General features: G+C 36.3%; 1 protein-coding gene across 1 annotated transcript in view; it reads left to right on the forward strand.

The window, feature by feature from the left end:
- NEK1 (NIMA related kinase 1) overlaps window positions 1–26,044 on the forward strand; it is a 200,528-nt gene extending 174,484 nt beyond the window's left edge. The window contains exons 32-36 of the mRNA XM_064273582.1: window positions 8,107–8,258; window positions 11,568–11,776; window positions 12,800–12,930; window positions 13,095–13,227; window positions 20,105–26,044. Coding sequence (XP_064129652.1) covers window positions 8,107–8,258; window positions 11,568–11,776; window positions 12,800–12,930; window positions 13,095–13,227; window positions 20,105–20,118 — 639 coding nt within the window. The 3' untranslated portion in view covers window positions 20,119–26,044. The remainder of the gene's footprint in view (window positions 1–8,106; window positions 8,259–11,567; window positions 11,777–12,799; window positions 12,931–13,094; window positions 13,228–20,104) is intronic.
- Window positions 26,045–26,538: the final 494 nt, after the last annotated feature.

Below are 26,538 nucleotides of genomic sequence, written 5' to 3' on the forward strand. Positions count from 1 at the left end.
AAAGGCAACAGATTTTTTTTGGTACTCACGGCTGTCTTTGTGCATATCCCCAATTATTTCCATAAAATGAATTTCTGTAGGTAGAATTCAAAAAAGTTCTATTTAATGTTTCCTAATTCCTCTCTAGCAAACTGTTTATACTGCTAGAATGTGAGAGTGCATCTGTTTCTCTATACCCTAACTAGCAGTAACAATTATTAATTATTTTGAAATTGTCTTTTAATGGATGAGTAATGGTATTAATTTTTTTAAATATGTATTTACCAGTGAGATTGAGCATGTTTTCATATATTTGAGCTGTATATATGAGTTATTTGCCCGAATTCTTTCATCCTTGACTCTTTTTAAAATGTCATTTTGATTTTCAGTTTCAGTTTTCTAAGTGGGTGTGCTTTTTATTTTATGGAATACTTTCTTATATTTATCTTAAATGTAGAAATTGTTAAAGTTCTTCGCTTATCTAGTAGCAGCCAGATTTTGGAAGATATAACCTGCCAAAAGAAATTTATGATCTTGGGAGTTAGATAAAAAGACCTATTGGTGGGACAGATAGGACTATGGTGTCATTCATCTACTTTCTTTTATAGGTAAGAAGTATAGCTGTCTTTAGCCCAGAGCTTTTTTTTGTGCTGTATATAAGATTAATATTACTTGCATAATACATTGGGTTATTTGATTTCCCTTCATGTCCTCAGTTCAGCCTTAATCCTTCTGTGGCTGTACTTCTTTCCTGTAGATTAGCACAGCAAATTGGAGGTAACGATACAGGTTTCATGTACAGGACTTTGAGGGAAGAAGCCAAAAAACAAAACAAAAAAACGCCACAGGAAAATCACAGCAATGTGTATCCGTTTAAGGCAAAACGGAAATCCATCCCTGCCTATGCCATGATTCTCTGAGATCATTAGAATTCATCACCAGGCCAGAATAGTAAATAATCAATTCTCGTAATGGTGGTTGTGAATCATGAAGAAATAGTAAAAATTATTCATAAATATTTGTAAATTCTATACTGAGACAGAATAACTGAACCTCTTACAGAATTTTTTACTAAAAGTTCTTGAAAAACTTCCGTATCGTGTCTTTTTTTTCTATTAAAGGAAATTCTTTTTGTGCTCTGGATCTCAGCTCTTCCACCTTCTCAAAAAATTCACTCCTTTACTTTCGTCACTCTAATCTGTACCATCAACTTCCTCCTTTATAGTGGATCATTTACTCAGCATATATATTCTCATAAACCGCACTGTAAACAGCAAACTTCCCTTGAGCACATGCCCTTCTCTCTTCTACCACTCATTTCTCTGCTCCCTTTCACAAGCAAACATCTTTAACGTGTCTTTGCAAGGTCCATTTCCATTCACTTCCCAGTACATTCCAATATGGCCTTCATTCTGCTTCACTAAACCCGCTCCTGTGAGAATCAGAATCATCAATTACCTGTACCATTGCTCTGTCACCTTACTTGCTTTTTTAATCTTCAGAGTTGATAGACACCTTTCTCTTTAAATCATTCTATCTGTTGGTTTCCTTTGTATCATACTCTCCTAGTTTTTCTCTGAATTCATCAGTCACTCCTTAGTCTCCTTGGCTGCTGGGTTCTACTCCGACAGCTTTTTTGAAAAGGATGTGTATTCTTTTGTTGAGTGATGTGTTCTATAAATGTTAGTTAAGTCAAACTGGTTGATACTGTTTTACACGTATGCTATGTCTTTACTGTTTTTTGTTTGTTTTGGCATACTTGTCCTATCAATTCCTGAGAAAGATTGAAATCTTTAGATTTAATTGTGGAGTTGTCTATTCCTTCTTTTAATTCTATCAGTTATTGTTTCATGTATTTTGGAGCTCTGTTATTGGGCGAATACAAATTTAGGATTATTATGTCTGCTGGGTGAATTGATCCATTTCTCACAATCATCTGTCCCTCTTTGTTTGATAGTGTTTAAAACCAAACCAAACCCATTGACATCAAGTCAGTTATGACTCATAGTGACCCTACAGGACAGAGTGGAACTGCTCCATAGGGTTTCCAGGACTAATCTTTATAGAAGCCGACTGCCAGCGGAGCAGCTAGTGGGTTCAAACTGCCAACCTTTCAGTTAGCAGCTGAGCACTTAACCACTTGTTTATCAATTACTAAGAAAGGGGTGTCAAAATTTCCAGCCATAATTGTAAATTTATCTACTTTTACTTTCAGTCAGCTTTGTTTTATGTATTTTGAAGCTCTTTTACTAAAAAAAAAAAAAAAATTTTTTTTTTTTTAATTAAGATTAGTTATATTTTCTTGGTGAATTGACCTCTTTATCATTATGAAATGACCTGTTTATCACTGTTCTGAAATTTACTTTGTCTGATTTTAATATAGTCATTCTAGCTTTCTTATGCTTAGTGTTTGTGTGTATTTTTATATCCTTTTACTTTTATTGAAACTATAACTTTAAAGTAGATTTCTTGTAGTGAACATATAATTGGATCTTGCCTTTTTTTTTTACCTAGTCTGACAATCTCTGCCTTTTAATTGAAATAGTTAGACCATTACGTTTAATGTAATTATCAATATGATTTCATTTAAATCTACCCTTTTGCCATTTGTTTCATCACTTTTTCCTTTTTTTTTTAAACTCTTATTCTTCCTTCATTTGAATTGAGTATCTTTTAGCACTGGGTTTTATTTCTATTTGCTTATAAGCTGTCTTAGTCATCTAGTTCTGTCATAAAAGAAATACCACATGTGGATGGCTTTAACAAAGAGAAATTTATTTTCTTACAGTCTAGTAGGTTACAAGTCCAAATTCAGGGCGTCGGCTCTAGGGGAAGGCTGTCTCTCTCTGTTGGCTCTGGAGGGAGGTCCTTGTCCTCAATCTTCCCCTGGTTGAGGAGCTTTTCAGGCACAGGGACCCTATGTCGAAAGGACACGCTCTGTTCCCGGTGCTGTTTCTTGGTGGTATGAGGTCCCCAACCTCTGCTTCCTTCCCTTTCCTTTTATCTCTTGAGAGGTAAAAGGTGGTGCAGGCAACAACCCAGGGAAACTCCCTTTACCTTGGATCAGGGAGATGACCTGAGTAAGGGTGGTGTTACAATCCCACCCTAGACCTCTCAACATAAAATTACAATCAGAAAATGGAGGACAACCACACAGAACTGGGAATCGTGGCCTAACCAAATTGATGCACACATTTTTGGGGGGATATAATTCAATCCCTGACATAAGCTGTACCTCTTTTTAAAAAAATATTTAGTGGTCATTCTTGGTTTTCAAGAAACATCTTTAGCTTCTCACAGACTTTCCTCAAATAATATACCACTGAACATGTAACATCAGAACTTTAAAGAGTATAATCATTTCCACCCTTCTGCCTATTCTTTATGGTATTATTGTCCTATAGTTTACTTTCACATATGTTATAAAATTCAAAATACATATTTGTTGTTTTTGCTTTAAACATTCAGTTACCTTTTGTGGTTGTTGGTAGGTGCTGTCAAGTCAGTTCTGACTCATAGTAACCCTATGTACAACAGAACAAAACACTGCCTGGTCCTGCGCCATCCTCACAATCGTTGTTATGCTGAAGCCCGTTGTTGCACCCACTGTGTCAGCCATCTCATTGAGGGTCTTCCTCTTTCTTGCTGACCCTCTACTTTACCAAGCGTGATGTCCTCCTCCAGGGGCTGATCCCTCCTGATAACATGTCCAAAGTATGTGAGATGTAGTCTCACCATCTTTGCTTCTAAGGAGCATTCTGGTCATACTTCTTCCAGGACAGACTTGTTCGTTGTTTTGGCAATCCATGGTATATTTGGTATTCCCCATCACCACAATTCAAAGACATCAGTTCTTCTTTGGTCTTAAAATTAAGAATATATTTTATATTTACATGTTTACCATTTCTGACATTCTTCATTCCTTTGTGTAGAATTCAAGTTTCCATCTGGTATTATTTTCCCTCCACTTTAAGAACTTCCTTTAACACTTCTTGTAATGTAACCCTGCTGGTGGTTAATTTTTTCAACTTTTGTTCGTATGAAAAAGTTTTTGTTGCATCTTTATTTTAGAAGGGTGTTTTCACTACATAAAGAATTATTTTGTCTTTTGGGTTGCATTGTTTCTGAGAAGAAATTTGTGGGCATTTTTATCATCATTTGGCTGCTTTTAAAACCTTATCACCTTTTTTTTTTTTTTAACAATTTTATGCAGTTAGGATATGTTTTGGTAAGGCTTTTGGATATGTGTACATATTTGTCCTGCTTGGGGTTCACTCACGTTCTCAGACCTATTAGTTTTCATCAACCCTTCTTCTCAACAACATGCCCTACACTACTGGACCCCTAGAAATTTCTCTGAGGTGGGAGGCTCCTGAATTTTGTCAGGTGTATTTATCACTCTCTGGCATGCAAATATCTTCTGATAAGTCTAGGCTACTTGCTACTTCTTGCTCATTAGGTCCAATCAGCATGATGTCATCAATGTAGTGAACCAGTATGATGTCTTATGGAAATGAAAGGTAGTCAGGGTCCCTGTGGATTAAATTGTTGCATAGGGCTGGAGAGTTAATATGCCTATGAGGTGTGCCAGGGAAGGTATATTGCTGGCCTTGCCAGCTGAAAATGAACTGCTCTTGGTGGTCTTTGCTAACAGGAATTGAAAAAAACGCATTTGTGAGATGGGTAGATATGTACCATGTACCAAGAGATGGTATTAATTTGCTCAAGCAATGATACTATATCTGGAATAGCAGCTGCAGTTGGAATTACCTGATTAAGTTTACGATAATTCACTGTCATTCTCCAAGAACCCACGTGTTTTCTGCACAGCCCAAATAGGTGAGTTGAATCGGCATGTGGTGGAAATCACCACCTCTGTAGCCTTAAGTCCTCGATAGTAGCACTAGTCTCTGCAGTCCCTCCAAGATTGCAGTATTGATTTTAGTTTACTAGGTAGGGGCAGTTCTAGTGACTTCCACTTGGTTTTTCCTACCACAATAGCCCTCACTCCAGAGGTCAGGGAACAAATGTGGGGATTCTACCAGTTTCTAAGTATGTCTCTTCCAATTATGTGTTCTGGAACTGGGGAAATCACCACAGAATGGGTTAGGGAACTTACTGGACCCACTGTGAGATACACTTGAGCTAAAACTCCATTGATCACCTGATCTCCATTTACGCTTACTCTAAGTGGTGGGCAATAGTGATGTTTTGGGTCTCCTGGGATTAGTGTCATTTCAGAGACAGTGTTCAGTAATCTTTGGAAAGTTTATTTTCTTTTCCCTAGTGCATAGTCACGCTGGTAAAGGCTGTAGGTCCCTTTCAGGAAGACTGGAAGAAAGATTAACAGTATAAATCTTTGGCAGTGTAGTGGAGTCATTCCTCAAGGGGACCTGCCCTCCCTTCATTCAAATGGTGTGGGTCTGTAAGCTGGCTCAAGTCTGGGAATTGATTGAGGAGGCATGATCCTCTGTTTTTGTGATTCAAGTTAAACTTCTTTTAATCTAGGACTTTTCTGTTTATATTGAAGTGAAAATTTAGTAGACTTCCCATTTATTTCACTCCTAGAGATATAGAGACATAGGTCTCTGCAAGTCAGGCTATTTTGATTACTGCTTTGACTCTGCTGGTCATTATGGTGACTACACCCTTGTTCTTGACAATTAAGCACTAACAGTTGGCCACTGCCAGTCCAGAATCTAATCATCCTCATTGCATTTAGTATTACTAGTTCAGTGGTAGCAGCTCCCACTTTTATATCTGACCTACAGAGAAGAGCAATCACAGCACTTTTCAAGGATGGTGGGGCTCCCCTCACAAATTTATTTCTCACAGTTGTGGTGAAAGGTGTGTGCTCTGGGCACTCGCTGGGATAGGGGATGGGTCTAACATGATAAACCTGCTCTTAATGTTTCAGTCTCCCTAAGCCTTTGGATAACTGCTTCTACAGTATACGAAGGCAGTCCTGGCATTTAAACTTCAGTTAGTGTAGGCCACCTTTTGGTTCCTGTTTTAGCCAACCACCCAACCAAACCCATTGAGCTGAAACGTTTGAATGCAGAATCTCTGCTTAGCCATTATCTTCAATTTGTCCATTCCCAGCATAGTAGACCATATGATTATCTGATTCCAAATGGCCAATACCAGTCCACTTCAGCTTACTAATGCCTAGGATATCAATCTTGAAGTATTCCATTTCATTTTTGACAACTTCCCATTTTCTTTGATTCATACTTCGTACATTGCACATTCCTATTATTAATGGATAATTGCAGGTGTTTCTTACTCTGAGCTGTACCACATCAGCAAATGAAGATTATGCAAGCTTGACTCCATCCACATCATTAAAGGTGACTGTACTTTGAGGAGGCAGCTCTTTCCCAGTCATGTTTTGAGTGCCTTCCAGCCTGAGGGGTTCACCTTCCAGCACTACATCAGACAGCGTTCTGCTGTTAATCAGAAGGTTTTCACTGGCCAGTTTTTTCAGAAGTAGGCCACCAGGTCCTTCTTCCTAGTCTGTCTTAGCCTGGAAGCTTCACTGAAACTCTCCCCCATGGCTGACCCTGCTTGTATTTGAAACACCAGTGGCATCACTTCCAGCATCAAAGCAATACGCAAGCCACCACAATACGACAAACTGACAGAGGCGTTACATGGTGCTTATTTTGCATACTAATGGTTTAAGATATACATGGTTTGAACCATTTAAATATTAGATAAGCCACGGGTAAATTCTGCTGACAGTGGGAGATTAAGCAGAAGGAGATACTTTCAGTACCATTATGTAGTGCTTTAACAAGCAGTATATCTTCACCAACTTGTAGTTCATAAGCATTTTTTCTCAAGTGCTATAATATGTAAATTATGTTCAAATGATGGAAACCTATACTTTTTTATTCTTAAAAACAGATTGTACCAATAAAAAGGCCAAGTATATAAATTTTCATTAATATGCTAAGCATTGTTTTCCTCATAGTCCCCCCATCTGGTGTTGGGTTCTTATCCAGGCCTTAGTATTCATGTTCCAAATCTCAAGGATTCCTTTTAGAGTTAACCCTGCCCAGAGACTTACATGTATAGACATTTTTTTCATAGCCCTGTCTACTGATAATATTCTAGTTGTTGAAAAGTGGTCGGACAGAGGCTATTCCTATTATTCTTGGTCTTACTCAACACAAATTCACATTGTCAACAACTCAGTCGTACACTGTCTTTTCTCATCTCAGTTTGCGGAGTTCCTTCTCACCCCACTGCTGTAAATGATCCTCAGCGCGGACATCAAAATGCCTGTCTTTGCAGCCTTCTGTCGTAGTAGAAAAGACCCCACTTACAGCCCCATGCTCTGGGAAGCAATGCTAGGCTTTTCTTTGTAATGATTTCAGGCCTCTGATTTGAACAATGTTGACCACAACTCCTAGGATTAAAGGATACAAAGGCCCACCAGTTTCATGTGATGGTGCTTAGCCAACTTCTAACTCACTCACTCTAGGATTTGGGCAAGAAAATATGGAGAGGGCTGGCCATAGCAAATGAGAGGAACACTTAACAGATATTATGAAAGAAGGACAGTATATGCCATGAGTAATGAGAAGTAAGGAATGGATGGTTTTTTAGCAAGGCCTAATTCCTAACAGATTTCAAAATTCCATTCCATGTGTTTTCTTAAAATAAACACCTCTCTGCATCTTTTAAAGGCCATTTAAATGAATCTCTGTGTGTTGTAACCCAAGCATATAACCAACTCACAAGTTTAGTTTTCTTGGTGAAAAAATAACTGAAATTCAGAAGAATTAATGTTCTAACGTTGGGCAGGTCACCTCTGAAGCTTCTAGTTCTAAGTATATGATTTTTATATATAAAATATAAATTATTATTAGCCTTAATTTTATAATTTTCTCCTCATTTTTATTTTCTAATTCCTTTACTCGTAACGGAAACTCTGGTGATATAGTGGTTAAGTGCCACGGCTGCTAACCAAGAGGTCGGCAGTTTGAATTCACCGGGCACTACTTGGAAACTATGGTGCAGTTCTACTGTGCCCTATGGAGTTACTATGAGTCGGAATAGACTTGATGGCAGTGGGTTTACTGCTAATAAAAAGTCTGCTTTTTTTTTTTTTTTTTTTAGATGTTGAGGACATGTTCACTTCCAGATCTCTCAAAGCTGTTCAGAACACTGATAGATGTTCCCACTGTAGGAGACATGCGACAAGACAATCTTGAAATAGATGAAATTGAAGATGAACACATTAAAGAAGAGCCTTCTGATTCTGAAGACATGTGAGCATAATGTTATTAATAAATGCACTTAAAAAATTTCTGAATTCGTATATAAGTTTTAGACATGGTGACTTACCTAGACAGTTTTAAAAAATGATCTGTGGCTGACTTTTTTACTCTTTTAACTTCTTAAAACTTATTTAAAGTGCAGTCATGCAAATTGTGATAAGTATATTTGCCTCTATCATATTAGCTTAAACTCCTTGAGGAATATAAGAAAATAGTTCCTATTTATCTTCTCTGTCTTGTTCATCACTGAGTGTCCAGCACATTGTCTTGCACGTGGAAGGTACATAATAAATATTGGTTACATGGATGAATGTTAGCAGAATGTTGTTGTCAGTTGCCATCAAGTGGGTTTCAATTCATGGCAACCTGTGTATAACAGAATGAAACACTGCCCAACCCTGCACCATCTCCATAATCTTTGATATATTTTAATCCGTTGTTAAGGCTAGTTTGTCACTCCATCTCATTGAGAATTTTCCTTATTTTCACTGACCCTCTACTTTAGTAAACATGGTATCCTTTTCTAGGGACTGGTCTTTCCTGATACTGCTGATTTACAGTATATGTGGTGTCATGGATTGAATTGTGTCCCCCCAAAATATGTGTATCGATTTGGCTGGTCCATGATTCCTGGTGATGTGTGATTGTTCACCATTTTATCATCCGATGTGATTTTCCTGTGTGTTGTAAATTCTATCACTATGATGTTAGTGAGATGGATTAGCGGCAGTTATGTTGATGAGATCTACAAAATTAGATTGTATTTTAAGCCAATCTCTGTCCTGAGAGAGAAGTAAGCAGAGAGACAGGGGGACCTTATACCACCAAGACAGGAGCACCAGGAGCAAGGCATGTCCTTTGGACCTGCGGTTCCCGCGAAGATTGATGGGAAGGACCTTCCTCCAGAGCCAACAGAGAGAGAAAACCTTCCCCTGGCGCTGATGCCCTGAATTTGGACTTCTAGCCTACTAGACTGTGAGAGAATAAATCTGTCTTGTTAAAGTCATCCAGTTGCGGCATTTCTGTTACAGCAGCACTAGATGACTAAGACATATGGTTTGGACCATTAAAATAACACACAAATAAAATGTTAATTCTGCTGACAGTGGGAGACTCAGCAGAAGAAATAGAAATGTCCAAGTGTCAGCACAAGTGCCCAGACTAACCAAGATGAAGTCCTGCCATCCTCACTTCGAAGGAGCATTCTGGTTGTATTTTTTTAAGACTAACTTGTTCTTCTGGCAGGATAATATTATTTAATAGTGAAGCACCACTTGATGCAATGGGGAATTGTGAAGTACTTAATACTTAATACTTCACATTTCCCCCAGGACAATGACCTGAAAGCTCCACATCTGTTTCCTGCAATATATGATTTCAAAGCCATGGCACTGGGGGGTTAGCAGGTAGACCAGTTGTTTTATTTGTTTACGTATGTGTGTGTTTTGTATGTGTCTTAGTTATCTACTCCTGCTATATCAGAAATCCACAGTGGGTGGCTTTAACAAACAGAAGTTGATTTTCTCACAGTTTAGGAGGCTGGAAGACCAAATTCAGGGTGCTGGCTCCAACGGAAGGCTTTCTGTCTCTGTTGGTTCTGGGGAAGGTGTTTGTCTCTTCACCTTGTTACCTGGCTCTTTGGAGATCTCCATGTGGCTTGGCATCAGTCTTTTCCCGTCTCTGCTCTGCTCACTTGTTCAATCTCTTTAATAGCTCGAAAGAGATTGACTCAAGGTACGTACTACACTAATCCTGCCTCGTTAACATTACAAAGACAATCCATACCTAAATGGGATTTTAACCACAGGTATAGAGATTAGGATTTAAGACACGTATTTTGAAGGGACACAATTTAACCATAACAGCATGTCACTTGATTATTCTCACAAAATTCCTTTCTTGTGTTCATGGGGAATCCAGGAAGAAAATTTAAACAACGCTTCTGAGAGCTGTGGGGAGTGATGCCCCCCTTAGATATTAATACTCCTTTGCTTTCTCTGACAACGTCAGCCCCTCAGATAAATGTTTATAAACTTTGGGGGGAAATAAGAGTAGAATACTCTGCAATAAACGGAGAAGGCAGAGAGTCTTTTTTTGAGAAGGCAAAATTCAGAGTCAGGAGAATAAGTTGCAAGATAATAGAATTTGTATGACTTATATTTTAACTTAATCACTTATACACTTAATCAGCTCTTTTGTCCTGTTTAGCACCACTTTTCTGGGGGATGAAATTCTCAATTAGGGCACGTAATCTCTTTCAGAACTCTTCATACATCTAAAACCTCAACTATTAACTTTTAGTCTACAGGCTTTTCCGTTTACATGCCACTTTAGGAGAAAGAAACAAATTACGAGAGAAAAAAAGTTGATGACTGTGTTTTTTGGGATAACTACATAATTGGTTACAAGACCTAGATTTCAGTCCAGCATTTGCAATGTATTGACCATGTAACCTTGAACAGATCTTTTAAGTACTTGATTTATAGTTTCCGTGTCTCTAAGGTAAGTTTAGTTTGGTATAGATAAAATTTAAATAATAGTATAAAACTGCTTAATAAAGTACTGTATAAATGTGTAACATATAATTTGTGTAAATAAGACCATTCCAACATTGTAATGTCTTGAGTAACGCCTTGAAAACAGGATTCTTCAATTAAGATTATTATGGTCAGAATACTCTGCTTATACAGGCAATTCTACTTATTTTCTATTTTAGAGACATTTTCAGGAATAAGCAGCTAATGAAGTTTCTGGTGACCATTTTATTCATTACATCTTCCCATTAACCTGAGCATGTAATTCCCTGTGTATTTTCATTTCTCAGAAAGGTAGAGAAAATCCTTTGTATAGTGTACAACTATTATACATCCATACCAGTGTTTTGCTGAACTTTCAAAATTACGTAAGAGAAAAATTTTTGAGTATTTGTTTTTAGAAAGCAAATGAAAAAACTTCTTAAGCCTGGCTTCTTAGAATATTGACCCATCATTTTAAAATTTAAGCATTAAGTAATAATGTGGTTCTCTTTGGTAGATCAGGATCATTTTAAGCAAGTCATCTTCTGGTTTATGTGTTCCAGAATGTGTACCATAGACTGTGTTTATTGATTGTATTCATCCTCATTTCCTTCGTTTACAGCTATGTACGGGTTTTTTGTTTTGTTTTGTTTTGTTTCAGATTTCTTTTTATCAACTATTAGTATTTTTTTCAGTAGCAGGGAGTACATATGCATATTGAATTGAAATAAAATTTTAGAATCAAGGTAAAACTTTACTTGACGTTTACTTTTTAAAATTCCAGAGTGTTTGAAGAAACGGACACAGACTTACAAGAGCTTCAGGCCTCGATGGAACAGTTACTTAGGGAACAGCCTGGTGAAGAGTACAGTGAGGAGGAAGAGTCGGTCTTAAAGACCAGTGATGTAGAGCAGACCGCGAACGGGACAGACCTGGCAGACGAGGATGACAATCCCAGCAGTGAAAGTGCCCTGAATGAAGAGTGGCACTCGGGTGCGTGATTAGAGTTGTGGACCTTTTTACTTTTCAGTCTGTACAAATTTTTTAAGTAGAGTATATTCTTCTGACATCTAACCTGAACCATTTCCAGCTTTTAATAAAAACCAAGGCACACTTCTGTGTCTCTGCCTTTTATTCAGAGATACTTTTTATACAAATGTGTAAACACAGTTTTTCCATTCCTTTCCCATTAAATTATTTTTTGGATTGTTTTTATGTTGTTAGCTGTCTTCCGTTCTTGTCTTTGTTTTCCAGTAGGGAATACTATAACTTAGTTTTCTTAGCACTCTCTCTTTGACAAAGAGCTTCCACATGCCATGGTTAATCAGCAAGATTAATAGTGAAAGTAGTTTTCAGCACCTTGACATTTTTTCTTGGTTTAGAAGTAATTTTTTCTTCATAACATTACTCCTAAGATGCATAGAAATTTTTAATATTTCAATAACAGTATTAGTTTTATTTGGAAAGAAAGGCTAATGTGAAAAGAAAAAAATTCCTCAGTAGTTTTGTCTTTGACTAGAGTTTTTCAAAGTATCTTGGGTGTGTGCATGACATAAGACATATTTGGCATTGATGATACCTTTATAGGTACTTCCCTAAAATTTTATGATATATATCCTAGGTGGTCGGCCTTCTGCATGCTTTTTAGGTTATGGCCCATGTGCAATATCAACTTTTAAAAATAGTACTTAGGATGGATTGCTTCAGAGCCAAACATAGATCCATGTTTTTATTAAATTAGACGACATAGCCAGGAATGTTTTCTATTCTAACTTGATTTACTGTTTCTGTCTATAAGACTTCCAAAGTAACATTCTCCTTAAGACAGATTTATATATACTTTGAAATAAATGAAATATTTATAGAAACAAAAAACTGTTTATATTGAAAGTAGTCTCCTTTATTGGCATTTATTCATTTACCAGAGAATTTTAACCTATTCGGGTAAAATTATTTTAGCCAGTCTTATTTTTTAATCGTAAAATATCTCCGTTTCATTTATTTTTATGTTTTTAGATAACAGCGATGGTGAGATTACTAGTGAATGTGAATATGATAGTGTCTTTAATCATTTGGAGGAGCTGAGACTTCACCTGGAGCAGGAAATAGGCTTTGAAAAGTTCTTTGAGGTTTATGAGAAAGTAAAGGTAAGTAAATGTCAGTTAAAACATTTACTTTTAAAATGCACTCTCCTTGAGGTCTAGTGAGATGTTGATCTTTACTGGTCAGTAAACTTATATATAAATAATAAGTCAAGTTGCCAATTAGAAAAGTTAAAATTCAAATATTTGTATTTGGAAATTTGGTATAGGCTATTCATGAAGACGAAGATGAAAACATTGAAATTTGTTCAACAATAGTACAAAACCTTCTGGGAAATGAACATCAGCATCTCTATGCCAAGATTCTTCATTTAGTCATGGCAGATGGAGCCTATCAGGAAGGTAGGAATTCCTCAGATACCTTTATATTTTAAATAAATGTGAGAAAAGCAAGGTGACAAAACGTGAATTGTGGTAAAACCTGTATTGGAACCGTATCTAGCACTTCGAAGGGATATAACATTAACTCTGTCATACATTTTTACTAGCATTGCTTAAATCCTTTAAGTCAACGTTTTTTATTTAATTTATAAATAACAAATAAGATTTTTTTTTTAAAGAATCCTTATTGGACAGAAATTAGAACAATTTTAGAAATTTGAATAATTCTTACCAAGGATGCAGCATTATACTTTTTAGACACGTACCCTGCAGCAATGTGTAAAACCTCTCCTAAATGTGTGTCTCTTCCATTCAGGGTGAGTGGGATTCATCTATAGTGAGTTTGAATGTGAACTTTTTTTTATATTGGGAAAATATTTACCTATAGAATCACCCAAAATATGTTTGGGTTTTATTAAGTTACTGAAATTAAAAATTGTTTTTCTTCTTAAATTTAGTCAGGAGCACTAAACACAGAATCAAGAGGCCAGTTACAGCCCTGACTCTGCAACAAACTAGTTACGTGACATTAGTGACTTGTTTTCTCTTTAAGTTTCAGTTTCCTTTGCTACAAAATAAAGTACTGATCCCCCATGTCATGTACTGTGATTGTTCCTTAAAGTATTTATTCAGAACCTCTTGGGCGCCTAGCACTTCATTACTATGGGCATTAAAAGACAGTCTTAGCTTACATGTTGTTGACAGTTTCCTTGGGGAAATGAGACATAAATATATGAAACAATTAAAGGGTAAAACTATATAAAAGTGCTCATCCTAAAATAGTTTAAATATGGTAGGAACTAGAGAAGGGGATGTTGACCCATGAAAAAATAGAAAGAAATGTAGGGGGCATAACTGTATGGGAAAAACAGAATGAACCGGTAACCAATGTGTATTTAAAAAAAAGGAAACCAAACCTGTTGCCGTCGAGTCGATTCTGACTCATAGTGACCTCAGAGGACAGAGTAGAATCGCCCCCCAGGGTTTCCAAGCTGTAATATTTAGGAAGCAGACGGCCACATCTTTCTCCCACAGGGTGGCTGGTGGGTTCATACTGGCTGGCGAGTTCGAACCGCTGACCTTTCAGTTAGCAGCCAAGCTCTTTAACCACTGCGCCACCAGGGCTCCTCCAGTGTGTATTAGGAGGATTAAATTGACCACATCGAAGCTTCTTGTTGTGAGTTCGTTTGTGGGATTAGGCACTGCAAAGTGCTGGAAGTGCAGAGAGAAAATCAGTAAGAGTTTTATTGAACTGAAAAAACTGATGTGGTGAAAGAGGTGCTTTATCAAGTTGAATCTGGCAGCAATTTTCGGGTTCGGAGAGTAGAGAGACTGGAAATAAGAAGATTGGTTGTGAAACTATAGATGCGTGTAGGCACGAAACGACAAGTACCGGGGTTTAGCGTCCACGGGAATAGAAAGTTGTTATTTAGTGCCGCTATTTCAGAGCCAGGCTTTTTACAAAAATGTCTGATAATTTTGACTCATGAAAAAGTAAGTGTGCTAAAATCACATTTAAATTTTTTGTTTTGGGAGTAACTTCATCGTTATATAGACTTAATTACATTGGTCATAAAGCTCAGCAAAAAAAATTTCGTGAATTGCTTTAATGACAGTAAAAGTCTTGTTTAAAAAATCTAATAGTTATTGTTAAATCAAAAATAAATCTTCAGGAATAGAAAGTATTTTTGTCTCATAGATTCAAACACCACTGCACTTTTATCACTATTCTTACCTTAGCAGAGCACTAACTATCAAGAAAGAGTTAGTCATTAGTAAAGATTTGATTGATGATAAGCCAGTCCTCCTTCATATTAATTAGTTCTGCGTTCTTCTTTGTGGTTTTCTTTATCCCCGTTAGTACTTAAGGTTATCACAAATAAACAGGTGAAAACAGAATAGTATTTCATCCGTATGGTGGTTACTGTTAATAGAAACTTAAGGTCACTCTTTTCTGTAGAAAAAGTGTTAAGGAGTATAAAATACCCCCACATTGGGGGAAAAAAATGTCAGGACTTATATATCCAAATAGGTATTAGCGTCTTCAAAGTAGAGCTATAGGTTTAATGTAATGAAAATGATCCATTAAACAAAATATTTGGAAGCTTCTCTTTTGGAGTTGTCCTCACATGCTCTTTTGTTTGCCCTTTTTGATACAGGTCTTTGCTCTGAAAGCATTTAATTTTAGGGGGGTGTAATATTTCTTTCTATAGCTTAAAGTTACTTGAAACCAAGTTTAACAGATAATCAGGATAAATCATATGTGGTCTTTTTGTTTTAAAGTATCTCACAGTGAAGTAATAAGCCTAATTTTTTAAATGAATTTATAAACTGCTACTGAATATATTGAACAAGAATTTATTTCTGGAACATTTGTCAAATAATCCTGTTACTTTAGAGGTAGGATTCATAGACTATAAAATATGCTGGTGCTTAATTTTAGCAATATAAATTTTCTCGAGATTTATTTACATTCTACCTTGTAAGTTAAAAGCATGTGTTTGGGAGAAGTCAATATATTGGGCAAATGTGAACAAGCAACGTAATACGAAGCCAGGAATGGAGTAAGAATACAAAGTTCTTGTTCAAAGGGTTTCTACAACTGCGCAAAGTAGGTCACAGATTTGGCACTGGTCCTTCTAGCAAAGCAGGAAACCTAATTAATTACATGAATCATACTGTTCACGAGATGAAACATATTAGTTGTTCAGAAGGATAACTATTTTGATATTGAAATCAAAGGGCAGAATTTCTCATGATCCTTACAAAGAAGGCGCTATAATAAAATATACCTTACACTTGAATAACATATGGATCCTTTTAAGGGGGAGGTTTTTTTCAGACCCTAACAATCCAGGTGCCCATAGACTCCACTGAGAAACTAAAGCCTTGGTTGTGAATTATTACTGTAAACCATGTTTTATTTTTATAAATATTAAAAGATTAAATTATTATCAAAATGAAAATATAAAAGTTAAACATTATCTAGAATTTATGGATTCCTGATTTCAGTGAGATTTTGGACTGTTTTACAAAGCAGTATGTAATGGAATGAAAAATATCCCCAGTAATTTTTGTAGTATTTGGGTTCCATGGAGCTGTTTCTCATAATATAGCACAGTGTAAGCTGTTGGCACGGGGCCAGAGAATGGCTGCATTGAAGTAAATCTGTGGAGAGTATCAAACCAATTCTGTTCGACCGTTAATCCTTCAGGCAGTTCTCCATTAGGATTGTTTCAGTTGAGCTTTTCATAAGTATTAAGCAACACTGTGTTTGAGGTCCAGTTTTGCTTGACAAGTATCTGGAGAGCTTTTATAATGTATCACCCCTAAATGGAAAACTATAACAATCAGCTGAGCCACAAGGTAGAGTTGATACCCTCTTTTGACAGCTGAGTGGCTTCAAAAAGACGCATGCCTGCATAGAAAGCATTCCCCCTCCACAGGGCCAGGGATCAGGCTAGGCTAATATACCCCTCAAGAAGCAATATCAAATTTTCTCTGGCATGCAAATGAAAAGGAGATGAGGGCCACAAAGTTCTGTATCATAGAGCCTGGCACTAATTCCTGTAACTTAGAAATAATGTAAAAAAAAAAAAAAGCAAGTAAAAAATTTCCACCCTGGCAACCTTTTTAAAAAAAATTTTTTGTAAAGCCTCTAAAACTTTATAACTTAATATTACACCCACTAAGTAAACTGGTTTTAAAATGTGTATTGGCTTATCTGAATAAGTTAGCTTACTTTCTTGCAGTTGTTAATCATAAGACAGTTAAATGCTGGACAATGACTAAATTTAGAATAACTGTTTTGAAGTCCTTGTCGGAAGTAATTAGACCCCAGAGCTAAGTTCACATCTAGGAGGTAGTAATAAAACCGTGTCATCTGCATATGATGGTTACATCCTTTTATTCTCCATGTTGGCAGGATGCGGGGTGTAATAAAGGGAGAAGGTGGGTACAATTCTATCTGATTCACCTAGAAGAGGTATCAAGTCAGTAAGGTACAAGTTAAAAAGAAGGTTATCTAAAACTCATTTCTGGTTTACTTCATTCGAACTCTTTGAGTTCTCAAAAGACTGTCTCAGCTGCTCCCCCTCCTGATACTGCTACAGTGCATGCTGGGTAGAAGCATCAGTAAGTGCCGCTGCTGGTGAAGTTAATGCAGCTTACTCCGTGGCTAGGCGCTACGCAGAGTCAGAAGTCAAGTGGGGCCTGTAAAGTCTATAACCTCTTTCATATTGTTTAGAACAGATTCCTCCACCAGGAGGCTGTGGGTGTAACAGTGGTCAGTGGTCAAATGGCAGAGACCAGCAGGTCCTCATGGAGAACCTGACCTTGCCAGCCCAAGATTGCAGTCTTTAGAAGGAAAGACATGCTTTTCCCTCCACATTCATCTGAGATAGAATATTGTGCTGTGTTTATGTAGATACACTTTGTATGGCAGTTCAAATGAATGAACTAAATTTCCTACTTTCAATATGGGTCAGCCCCACAAATATGATGAGTTGAATAAGTATTATGTGATACCATTTGTATAATGTCTAAAACAAAAGGTTTGTTTATATATGTATATAGATAGTAAAAGTAAAAAGTCATGGGAGGGTAGGATACACATCAATTTCAAGATACTGAAAGTGCCCCCAGGGATGAAGAAAGCACAATAAGGTTGTGAAGAGTTATTTCTAGCTGTAGTTTTAAAACAATATAGTAAAATTTTATTTTTATTAATTCTAGGTATTAGGTATATATATGTTTATTATATTATTCTCTGTATTTTCCTGAATATTTGAAACATTTTGTAATTGTAAAAAATCGGTAAATTATAGCACAATCTGGTAAGTGTAGCAGTGGAAGCAATAAAATATATGTAAATCACATAAAGTAATGATCCCGCTATATTGGAAAAGGAAAGCTGGGCGTGAAAGTCTTCCTAGGGGAGAGGACACCTGAGCTGAATTTTGAAAGATGAATGGAAATTTGCCCAAACTCAATGTATCTACTTACACATAAAAAAAAAAAAAAAAAAAAACCTCACTGTCGAGTCGATTCCAACTCATAGTGACCCTACAGGACAGAGTAGAACTACCCCATAGGGTTTCCAAGGAGCAGCTGGTGGATTTGAACTGCCGACCTTTTGGTTAGCAGCCAACCTCTTAACCACTGCGCCACCAGGGCCCCTACTTAAACATAGAGGGAAGCAAAATGTTGCCGTAGGGGAACTATAAGCAGTTTGGTGTTCCTAAAGCATAAATGATGGGGGCAGTTGGGGAAGACAGGGAATGAAAGTACATAATGCTGAAATATTTAAAGGCAGATGATAAAGGGCTCTGCAGTTCATATTAAGGAGCACGGGCTCTATCCTGCGTTTGGAGAGCTAGTGAAGGAGTTGAAGCAGTACAGTGATTTGAGGTGACACTTGAATTTTAATGAAAGATCACTTTTGCTAGAGTATGGAAGAGAGGGCTTGTTATATAAGATGAAATTAAGCAGGCTATTTAATTCATTCAGTGTTTTCTAGAGTAAAAAAAATTAGAAATAATCAAATTGCCTATGAACAGGAGAATGGTAAATTTAATTTAATTATGCCATACCATATAATAGAATACTATGCACCCATTGAAATTGGCATGGAATATAAAACAAAAAACCAAATCCATTGTCATCAAGTTGATTTCGACTCATAGCAACCTTATAGTACAGAGTAGAACTGCCCCATAGAGTTTCCTGTAGAGCAGCTGATGGATGTGGACTGCCAGCCTTTTGGTTAGCAGCCGAGCTCTTAACCGCTACATCACCAGAGCTCTGGCATGGAATATATCCATGATCTATTTTTTTCAACTTGTTTTAAAATTTTTATCATATATAAAATTCTAAAGAATTCTTACAGTTACCCATATACCCACAACTGGGATTCTGCCATTTACATTTTATAATCTTGCTTTATCACTTATCTATCCATTTTTCCATTATGTTTTTTAAAGGGAAATTACCCATGTCTCAAAGCAGCATTTTGGTTTGATTTTTAAGACTATGTGTGTATTTGTGTATACATGGAAAAGCCATCTGAGAAGATTTATATAAAATCAACATTGGTTATACTTGGTTTAGAGTGCCTGGGTGGTGCAAATGGTTAATATGCTTGGCTGCTACAGCTGGAGTTTCAAGTCTACCCAGAGGTGCCTCGGAAGAAAGTCCTGGCAGTCTACTTCAAAAAATTCAGCCACTGAAAACCCTTTGGAACACGGTTCTGTTCTGACACACTTCGGGTCACCATGAGTCAGATTCAACTCAACAGCAACTGGGTACTGGCGTTTAGCTTATGGGTGGTTTTTATTTTTCTTTATACATTTTTGTATTGTCTAAATCTTTTACAATGATCATGTATTATTGTTGTATAATCTACATTTAAAACTACATTAAACTGAAACCAAAAAAATCTCCTGAAGTCTTCTTAAAACCAAACAATAGTTTAACTTAAAGAATGTCTGCCTAGAGCATTATGCTCTTTTAAGAACTATGTGGGATCAAATTGACAAAAGCAACTTGACAGATTAAACATGAACCTTAGGAAGCAGTGATTTTATGTTAATGGGGAGGACAAACTCGGAAAAGGAGGGAGAGAATGGTTACACAACTCAAAGAACGTAATCAGTGTCACTGAATTGTACATGTAGAAACTGTTGAATTGGCGTGTGTTTTGCTATGTATATTCATAATGGCAACAATAAACTATAAAACAACTACATTAAAACTCTTTTCCTTTAGTGTGAAAAAGAATGAAAAAATACAATTTGATTTGAAATGAAACGATTTAACTTTTTTCCTTTTTTTTCTGCAGATAATGATGAATAATGCTCTCTCAGAAAATACTCCTTAAGCCTCACCTGTATGAAAGCATTCGAATTCAACTTACCACAATAACAAGCTTCACTGGGAAATGTAGCAATTATTTATATCTAAGGTATATTCAGATTTAACACAGGCATGCTGTTTGCATGAAAAAGATGGAGAAACATGCCTTTTTCAATTAAGAATGTAGTATTTTATGTTTTATTTTGTTCAGTGAGCTCTATAGTTACCTCCTATAGAATATGCGCTTTGTTAAATCATCCAACCAAAGCTTAAGAAACGCTGACCCAGAAATGGACTTAATGATTTTAAAGAAGATTTATCATGCTGTAAGGTCATCTTGACTTTCAGCAAATGTCTTTAAGTTGAAAGAGTTGCCTGTGTCATAAAAGACCTGCCTCAATGATTTTCATTTAAGGATTTAACCATGACCTTTTTTCCGTCTAGTCCGTGTTTTCATCCTGGCCAGCAAGTCTGCATTAAATAACCTTGTCAAGGGCTCTATTTAAATCTTTACAATTTTGAGGATGGAATTTTAAGTCTTAAAATTTATACAGTCAGTCCTTTTTAAACCAGCGTATCTCCTAAACTAGCTCAGTGCAAACAGGCTATGGAAACAGCCTTAGAAATCATTGAAAGATTTGTTTATGAAAGAATCATAAAACTATATATCCTGATATTTAAAAAGTTGGTAAATTACTTCTCTTTCTCTTTAAGGACCAGAACCAGGAATATTATATCCAAAAATTAGTCCTTTAATTTTAACATTGACCAAGCATGTGGCATAAAGTTGCCCCTTTGGTTTTTAACTTCATTTCATGCATGTGCTTCAAGGACACTATGAAGTTAAAAAGGAGAAAGAAATCATTTTTATTTTGACAACGGTGACAGTTTTAGTAAGTAGTATCCCAAAAGGGAGAATGTTTGCCTCGTTTACGTATGGTGAGAGGAGCTAGGTCGTGAAGATGATGGCCACGCAGCTTCCGTCGCAGTAGTCCAAGTAGTACGTGGTTTCATTAGACACGTCTCAAGTCCAGATGATTTTAGTGATGAGAGCTGAATTTCTGAACCTCCAAGCACCAAGCAGCCAGGTTGGCACAATCTCGAATTTGAAAAAATAAAATCATACCTTGCAGCATTATCAGTACTATGTTGAAGTGGTTACATATATTATTTCTAACAACCAAAACTAAATACTTGATTTTTATATATTTGTTTATTTTATGATATTACTATTAAAATTTTTATTATCTATCTGAAGTATAACTATTGATTGTCTTTTATTTATTGGCACTATTCTCAGTAGATGCTTGCCTCAGTGCTTTTACAGAGCTGGAAATCTTTTTTTGCCTATTCTGTAGTATATTGATTAAGACCCTCTTTCTGTCCTCCTAATACAATGTTGTTCTATAGCTGATTATTTTAGTGTTTTTTTCCTAATGGAAAAATATTTGAATTCTGCACTTTAGCTCTCTACAATCCTGAATGCTGGGAATGATCTTTTTTTATGTTAATTTATAAATTAAAATGGAGTCCTAATTTCCATTTTAAAAATTACAGCCATTAGAAAAGCAGATAAAGGTATAACACAGTAGAAGAATATTTTAGCCGTATTTCCAAAAATGTCATATATACTGTAATAGGGATGACAAATAGGATTTGTGCCATTTCCAGTCAATTTGTAGTGAGTGGTTCTGGAGTGTCGTTATAGAAAAGTTGTCTATGCCAGTGAGGGAAAGGGCTATTATCATTCAACAAGGTCTGTTATAAATGTTGGAGATGAAGTATGGAAACAACTATAGAGTCATAGAAAGTTAGAGCTAGAAAGAGCTATCGGAATAATGTAGTCTTATCCCCCATTTAACAGACAAGAACAGTGAGTTGTAACATGAACTAAGTCACTTGTGTAAAGGGCCAGGGTTAGACCAGTTTCCAGGTATTTATACAGTGCTATTAGTTACATATACTTTTTAGAATTTTTCTCTTCTAGAGAGTGAAAGAGTAGATTCAGCAGGAAAAAGTACATTTTGCATTCATGCATTAAGAATTCTAGAGAGATTTTTCTATTTCTGGGACTATTTTAATTACCTGTTTTCTATTTCTGGGACTATTCTGCTTAACTCTAATTAGTCTAATTAGACTCCCAGTTGAAAATAATCTAAAAATGCTGCATAAAGTTATTTTCCCCTCATAAATTAACACATACTCTACCCTTTATCACATTGATGAGGGATCTTTCAAGACTGTGTGTTTTATATATATACTTATATATACATAAATGTTAAAAACACTGAAGAGGTAAAAAGATCATTAACTACAATGCCAAAACTGTGGAGAAGGCCTCAGCCTAGAGAGATAAGTGGAATATTGAAGAGGAAGAAAGCCACTTTTGACCTGAGAGCATTTCCAATACCTCACATTTGTGCTCATAGGACAAATGGAGTTAGAGTGCAGGCCAAGGGCCTATTGAAGTTGAGGAAAACCTATATTAAGGTGAGAACTCAAAAGGTTACATCCTCACAATAAAGGAGAACCAGAACTAAAACTGAGCTCCAACTCAAACTGTTGAAAAGAAGGGTAAAACAAATCCCTGAGAAGTTGTGGCCACAGACAAACCCTCAAGTGGTTTTGTACCTTGAGCACCCGTAACCGCCGTGGGCCAGGGAACTTTAGGACTGAACATAATTTGAGGTGAACTTCAACTGGTAGTGCTCCATGAACTTAGCAGAAGCCATGTCACTGCCTTGCTAAAGGAGGGCACATTTATTCTGTGTCTTGAAAATCACCCATACATAAATTTTCAAGAGAAATGCTGGACATGGAGTCAAAGATAAATAGTACACAAGAAATCAAGACAATATGATTAGAAGATAGCAGTGACAGGACCCACACAGGCTTTAGATACTGGAATTCTCAGAGAGAGAAAACAATTATGTTTACTGTGTTAAAAAATGATCAGCAAACTTGGAAATATTTGTAGAGAGAAAAAATCTGAAAAGTGATATGGTAGATATGAAGAAGAACCAGTAGCATCCATATACATGAAAAACACAATAACTCAATTTTTTAAACTCAGTGGACATGCTTGGCAGCAAATCGCATGCAGTAAAAGAGAGAATTAAAGAACTGAAGAAATCGTCCATAATGTAGCACAGAGAGAGAAATAGACGGGAAATACTGAAGAGAAGGTAAGAGGCATAGAATCAGTTAGAAGGTCTAACGTGTGTTTCATTGGAGTTCCAGAAGGAAAAGAAAGAATGGGGTAAAGTCACTTGAGGGGATAAAGGATGAGAATTTTTCAAAACTTTTAGAAAACACAAGATTGAAGAAGCCTAATGAACCTCAAGAAAAATAAAAGAAATGCACACCTACTTTCTTCAAAGTGTAACTGTGGGCAATCAAAGACAAAAAAAAAAAAATCTTAAAAGAGTCAAAGATAAAAAGGCATGTTATCTTCAAAGGGGATGTGAGAAGGACTAACAGCTGGCTTTTAGCAGTGGTAATGGAAGCCAGAAGCCATTGTAATCATAGCCTCAATGGGCAGAAAGAAAATAACTATCATCCCAGGGTTATATGCCTACCAAAAATGTGTTTCAACTGTCCAAACTTACTGCACAGAAATAGCACAAGGAGGTGAAAGCAGCTAGAATTCACAGAGCAGAGTACCAGAAAGGAGAGATCTGTACAAGACAGCTTCAGAGATCTGTAGATCTCTCGTGTCTTCTTCAGCCAAATAATGGGCAGTGCATCATGTGAGAAAACTACCCAAGCATTGGGGAAAGAACAACTAGAAAAGAGCAGGTGCAATAATCCCTGAATATAGCACATGGCCAGGAATAGCTTGTATTTTCACCAGCCTGAGTGGAAAGATCTAGCATCTAGGGCATAGAGTACATAAAGGCTTTGCCTAAGTAGTGGAGCCAAATTATCCGTAGATAAAGGTTATTGTGACCCTGCTTAACAAAGCTTAAAAACAAGCCTTGAAAGGATCACTGTCTTTTCTAAGAACTTAACAAAGCTCAAAAATACTTAAAGAAATTCCCAAAATGTCAGCACTCAACCAAGTAAAATTCACAATACCTGGCACCCAGTCAAAAAGACTAGGCATTCAGAGAAGCAGGGAAATGTGATTTATATTTGACAGGAAATCTATTAACAATGCAGAAATTATAGAAATAATGTAATTAGTAGTCAAGGATATCAAAACAGCTATTATAAATATACTTCATACATTTAAAAAGGAAGAAGAAAGTGTGAGTATGAAGAAGAGAAGAGGCATGGCAGTTTTATACACACACACGCAGACGTTGCTGTCCAATCAATCGTGACTTACGGCAACCCCTTGTGTGCAGAGTAGAACTGTTCCATAGGGTTTTCATGGCTGTGACTTTTCCAAAGCAAATCACCAGGACTGTCTTCCAAGGCACCTCTGAATGGGTTCAAACTGCCAATCTTTCAGCTAGTAGTTGAGCACTTAACTGCTTGCACTACCCAGGGACTCCAGATAGATAGAGATAATAGAAATTCTAAGGATGAAAAACTACATCTGTAACAGTGGATTAGCTACACAGAAGAAAACAGTAGTGAATGAGAGCCGGTTGACATTTATAAAACACCCCAGTGAAAACAACAGAATACATTGTTTTCAGGTGCACAAATGCTTCATTTACCAGGATAGGCCATATTTTGAATGATAGGAATATATCAAATGTTAAAGGATTCAAATCATATGGAGTGTGTTTTCTGACCACAATGGAGTTAAATAAGAAATCAAAATTTTTTTAAAAAAGGAATTCTAGACTATCCACAAATATTTGGAAACTTCGACACAGAATAACTTATGGATCAAAGAACAAATCACAGCCAAAATTAGAAAATATTTTGAACCGAATGAAAATGAAAACGATATATCTACATTGTGGGATGTGGCTTAGAGCTTAGAATGAAATTTATACCATTAAAGTCCTATAAAGGAAGCAATCCAATGATTTAAACATCTGCCTTACAAATACCTGGAAAAAAGATGAGGAAATTAAGCCCAGAGTAAGAAAAGAGGAAATGATAAAATAGGCACAGATATCAATAAAACAGTAAAAAAAAAACCAAAATCAAAACCTGTTTTTTTGAGAAGTTCAAGAAAACTCTGAATTCCTTAGACTGAAAAATAGGGAAGGCATAAGTTAGAAATATCATGAATTAGGGCACATTAGATGAATAATAAGGAATATTATGAGCAAATATGTCAATATATTTGACAACTTAGGAAAATTGGACAAATTTCTTGTGAGACAAAAACTACCAAAGCTCACTCAAGAAGAAAGAAAAATCTGAATAGCTCTATATATAGTCTAGAAATTGAACTTATAGTTAAAAACCATTCATAGACAAACTTTTGGGCCGAGATGGCTTTAATGATGAATTCTACCAAACATTTCTGGGAGAAATAATAGCAATTCTACACAGGCTGTTCCAAAATAGACAGTGGAGGGGGCATTTTCCAACTTATTCTGTAAGTACAGTACTATTGTTCCCCAAACCAAGAACAGGGTTTTAAGGAAAGTGAACTACAGACTCATGTACCTTATGAATATTAATTAAAAATTCTTAACAAATTTTAGCCATTCAAACCCAACAATATGAAAAAGGGTAACATTAACAAAGTAGAGTATATGCCGTGAATGCAAGATTGTCTTAACATTTGAAAATTTAATTCACCACATTAAAACCTGAAACCTGTCATCATTGAAATGATTCTGCTTTATAGCAACCTTATAAGACAGGGCAGAACTGCCCCGTAGGGTTCCCAAGGTTTTAACTGTTACAGAAGCAGACTGCCACATCTTTCTCCCACAGAGCAGCTGATGAGTTTGAACTGCCGACTTTTCAGTTAACGGCCGAGTGCTTAAGCATTGCGCTACCAAGGCTCCCTAATTCACCACATTAGCAGTCTGAACAATAAAAAAAAAAAAAAAAAAATTTTTTTTAATTTTTTTATTCAAATAGAAACTATATAATCATCTCAATGCAGAAAAATTTTTTCCAAGGAAAAAACATTTAGCAAACTAGAAATAGAAGGGATTGCATCAATGTGATAAAAGTCATTTAGGAAAAACCTATATCTAACATAATGATGAAAACAAAGTCTTCACCTTAAAATTGGGAAACAAAGATTTCTGCTCTCACTGCTTGTGTTACTTTGAACTGGAGGTCCTAGCCATTGTAGTAATGCAACAAAAGGAATAAATACACCTACAGTTTTGTTACAGATTGTCATGTCCCTCCCCCAAAATTTGTTGTAAATCCTAACCTCTGTACCTGTGGTTATAATCCCATTTGGGAGTGGGTTTTCTTATGTTAATGAGACAGTATTGGTTTAGGGTGTATCTCAAGTCAGTCCCTTTTGAAACATAAAAGAAGTTAAGA

Source organism: Loxodonta africana, chromosome 21, assembly GCF_030014295.1.
Source record: "Loxodonta africana isolate mLoxAfr1 chromosome 21, mLoxAfr1.hap2, whole genome shotgun sequence".
Taxonomy (NCBI): Eukaryota; Metazoa; Chordata; class Mammalia; order Proboscidea; family Elephantidae; genus Loxodonta; species Loxodonta africana.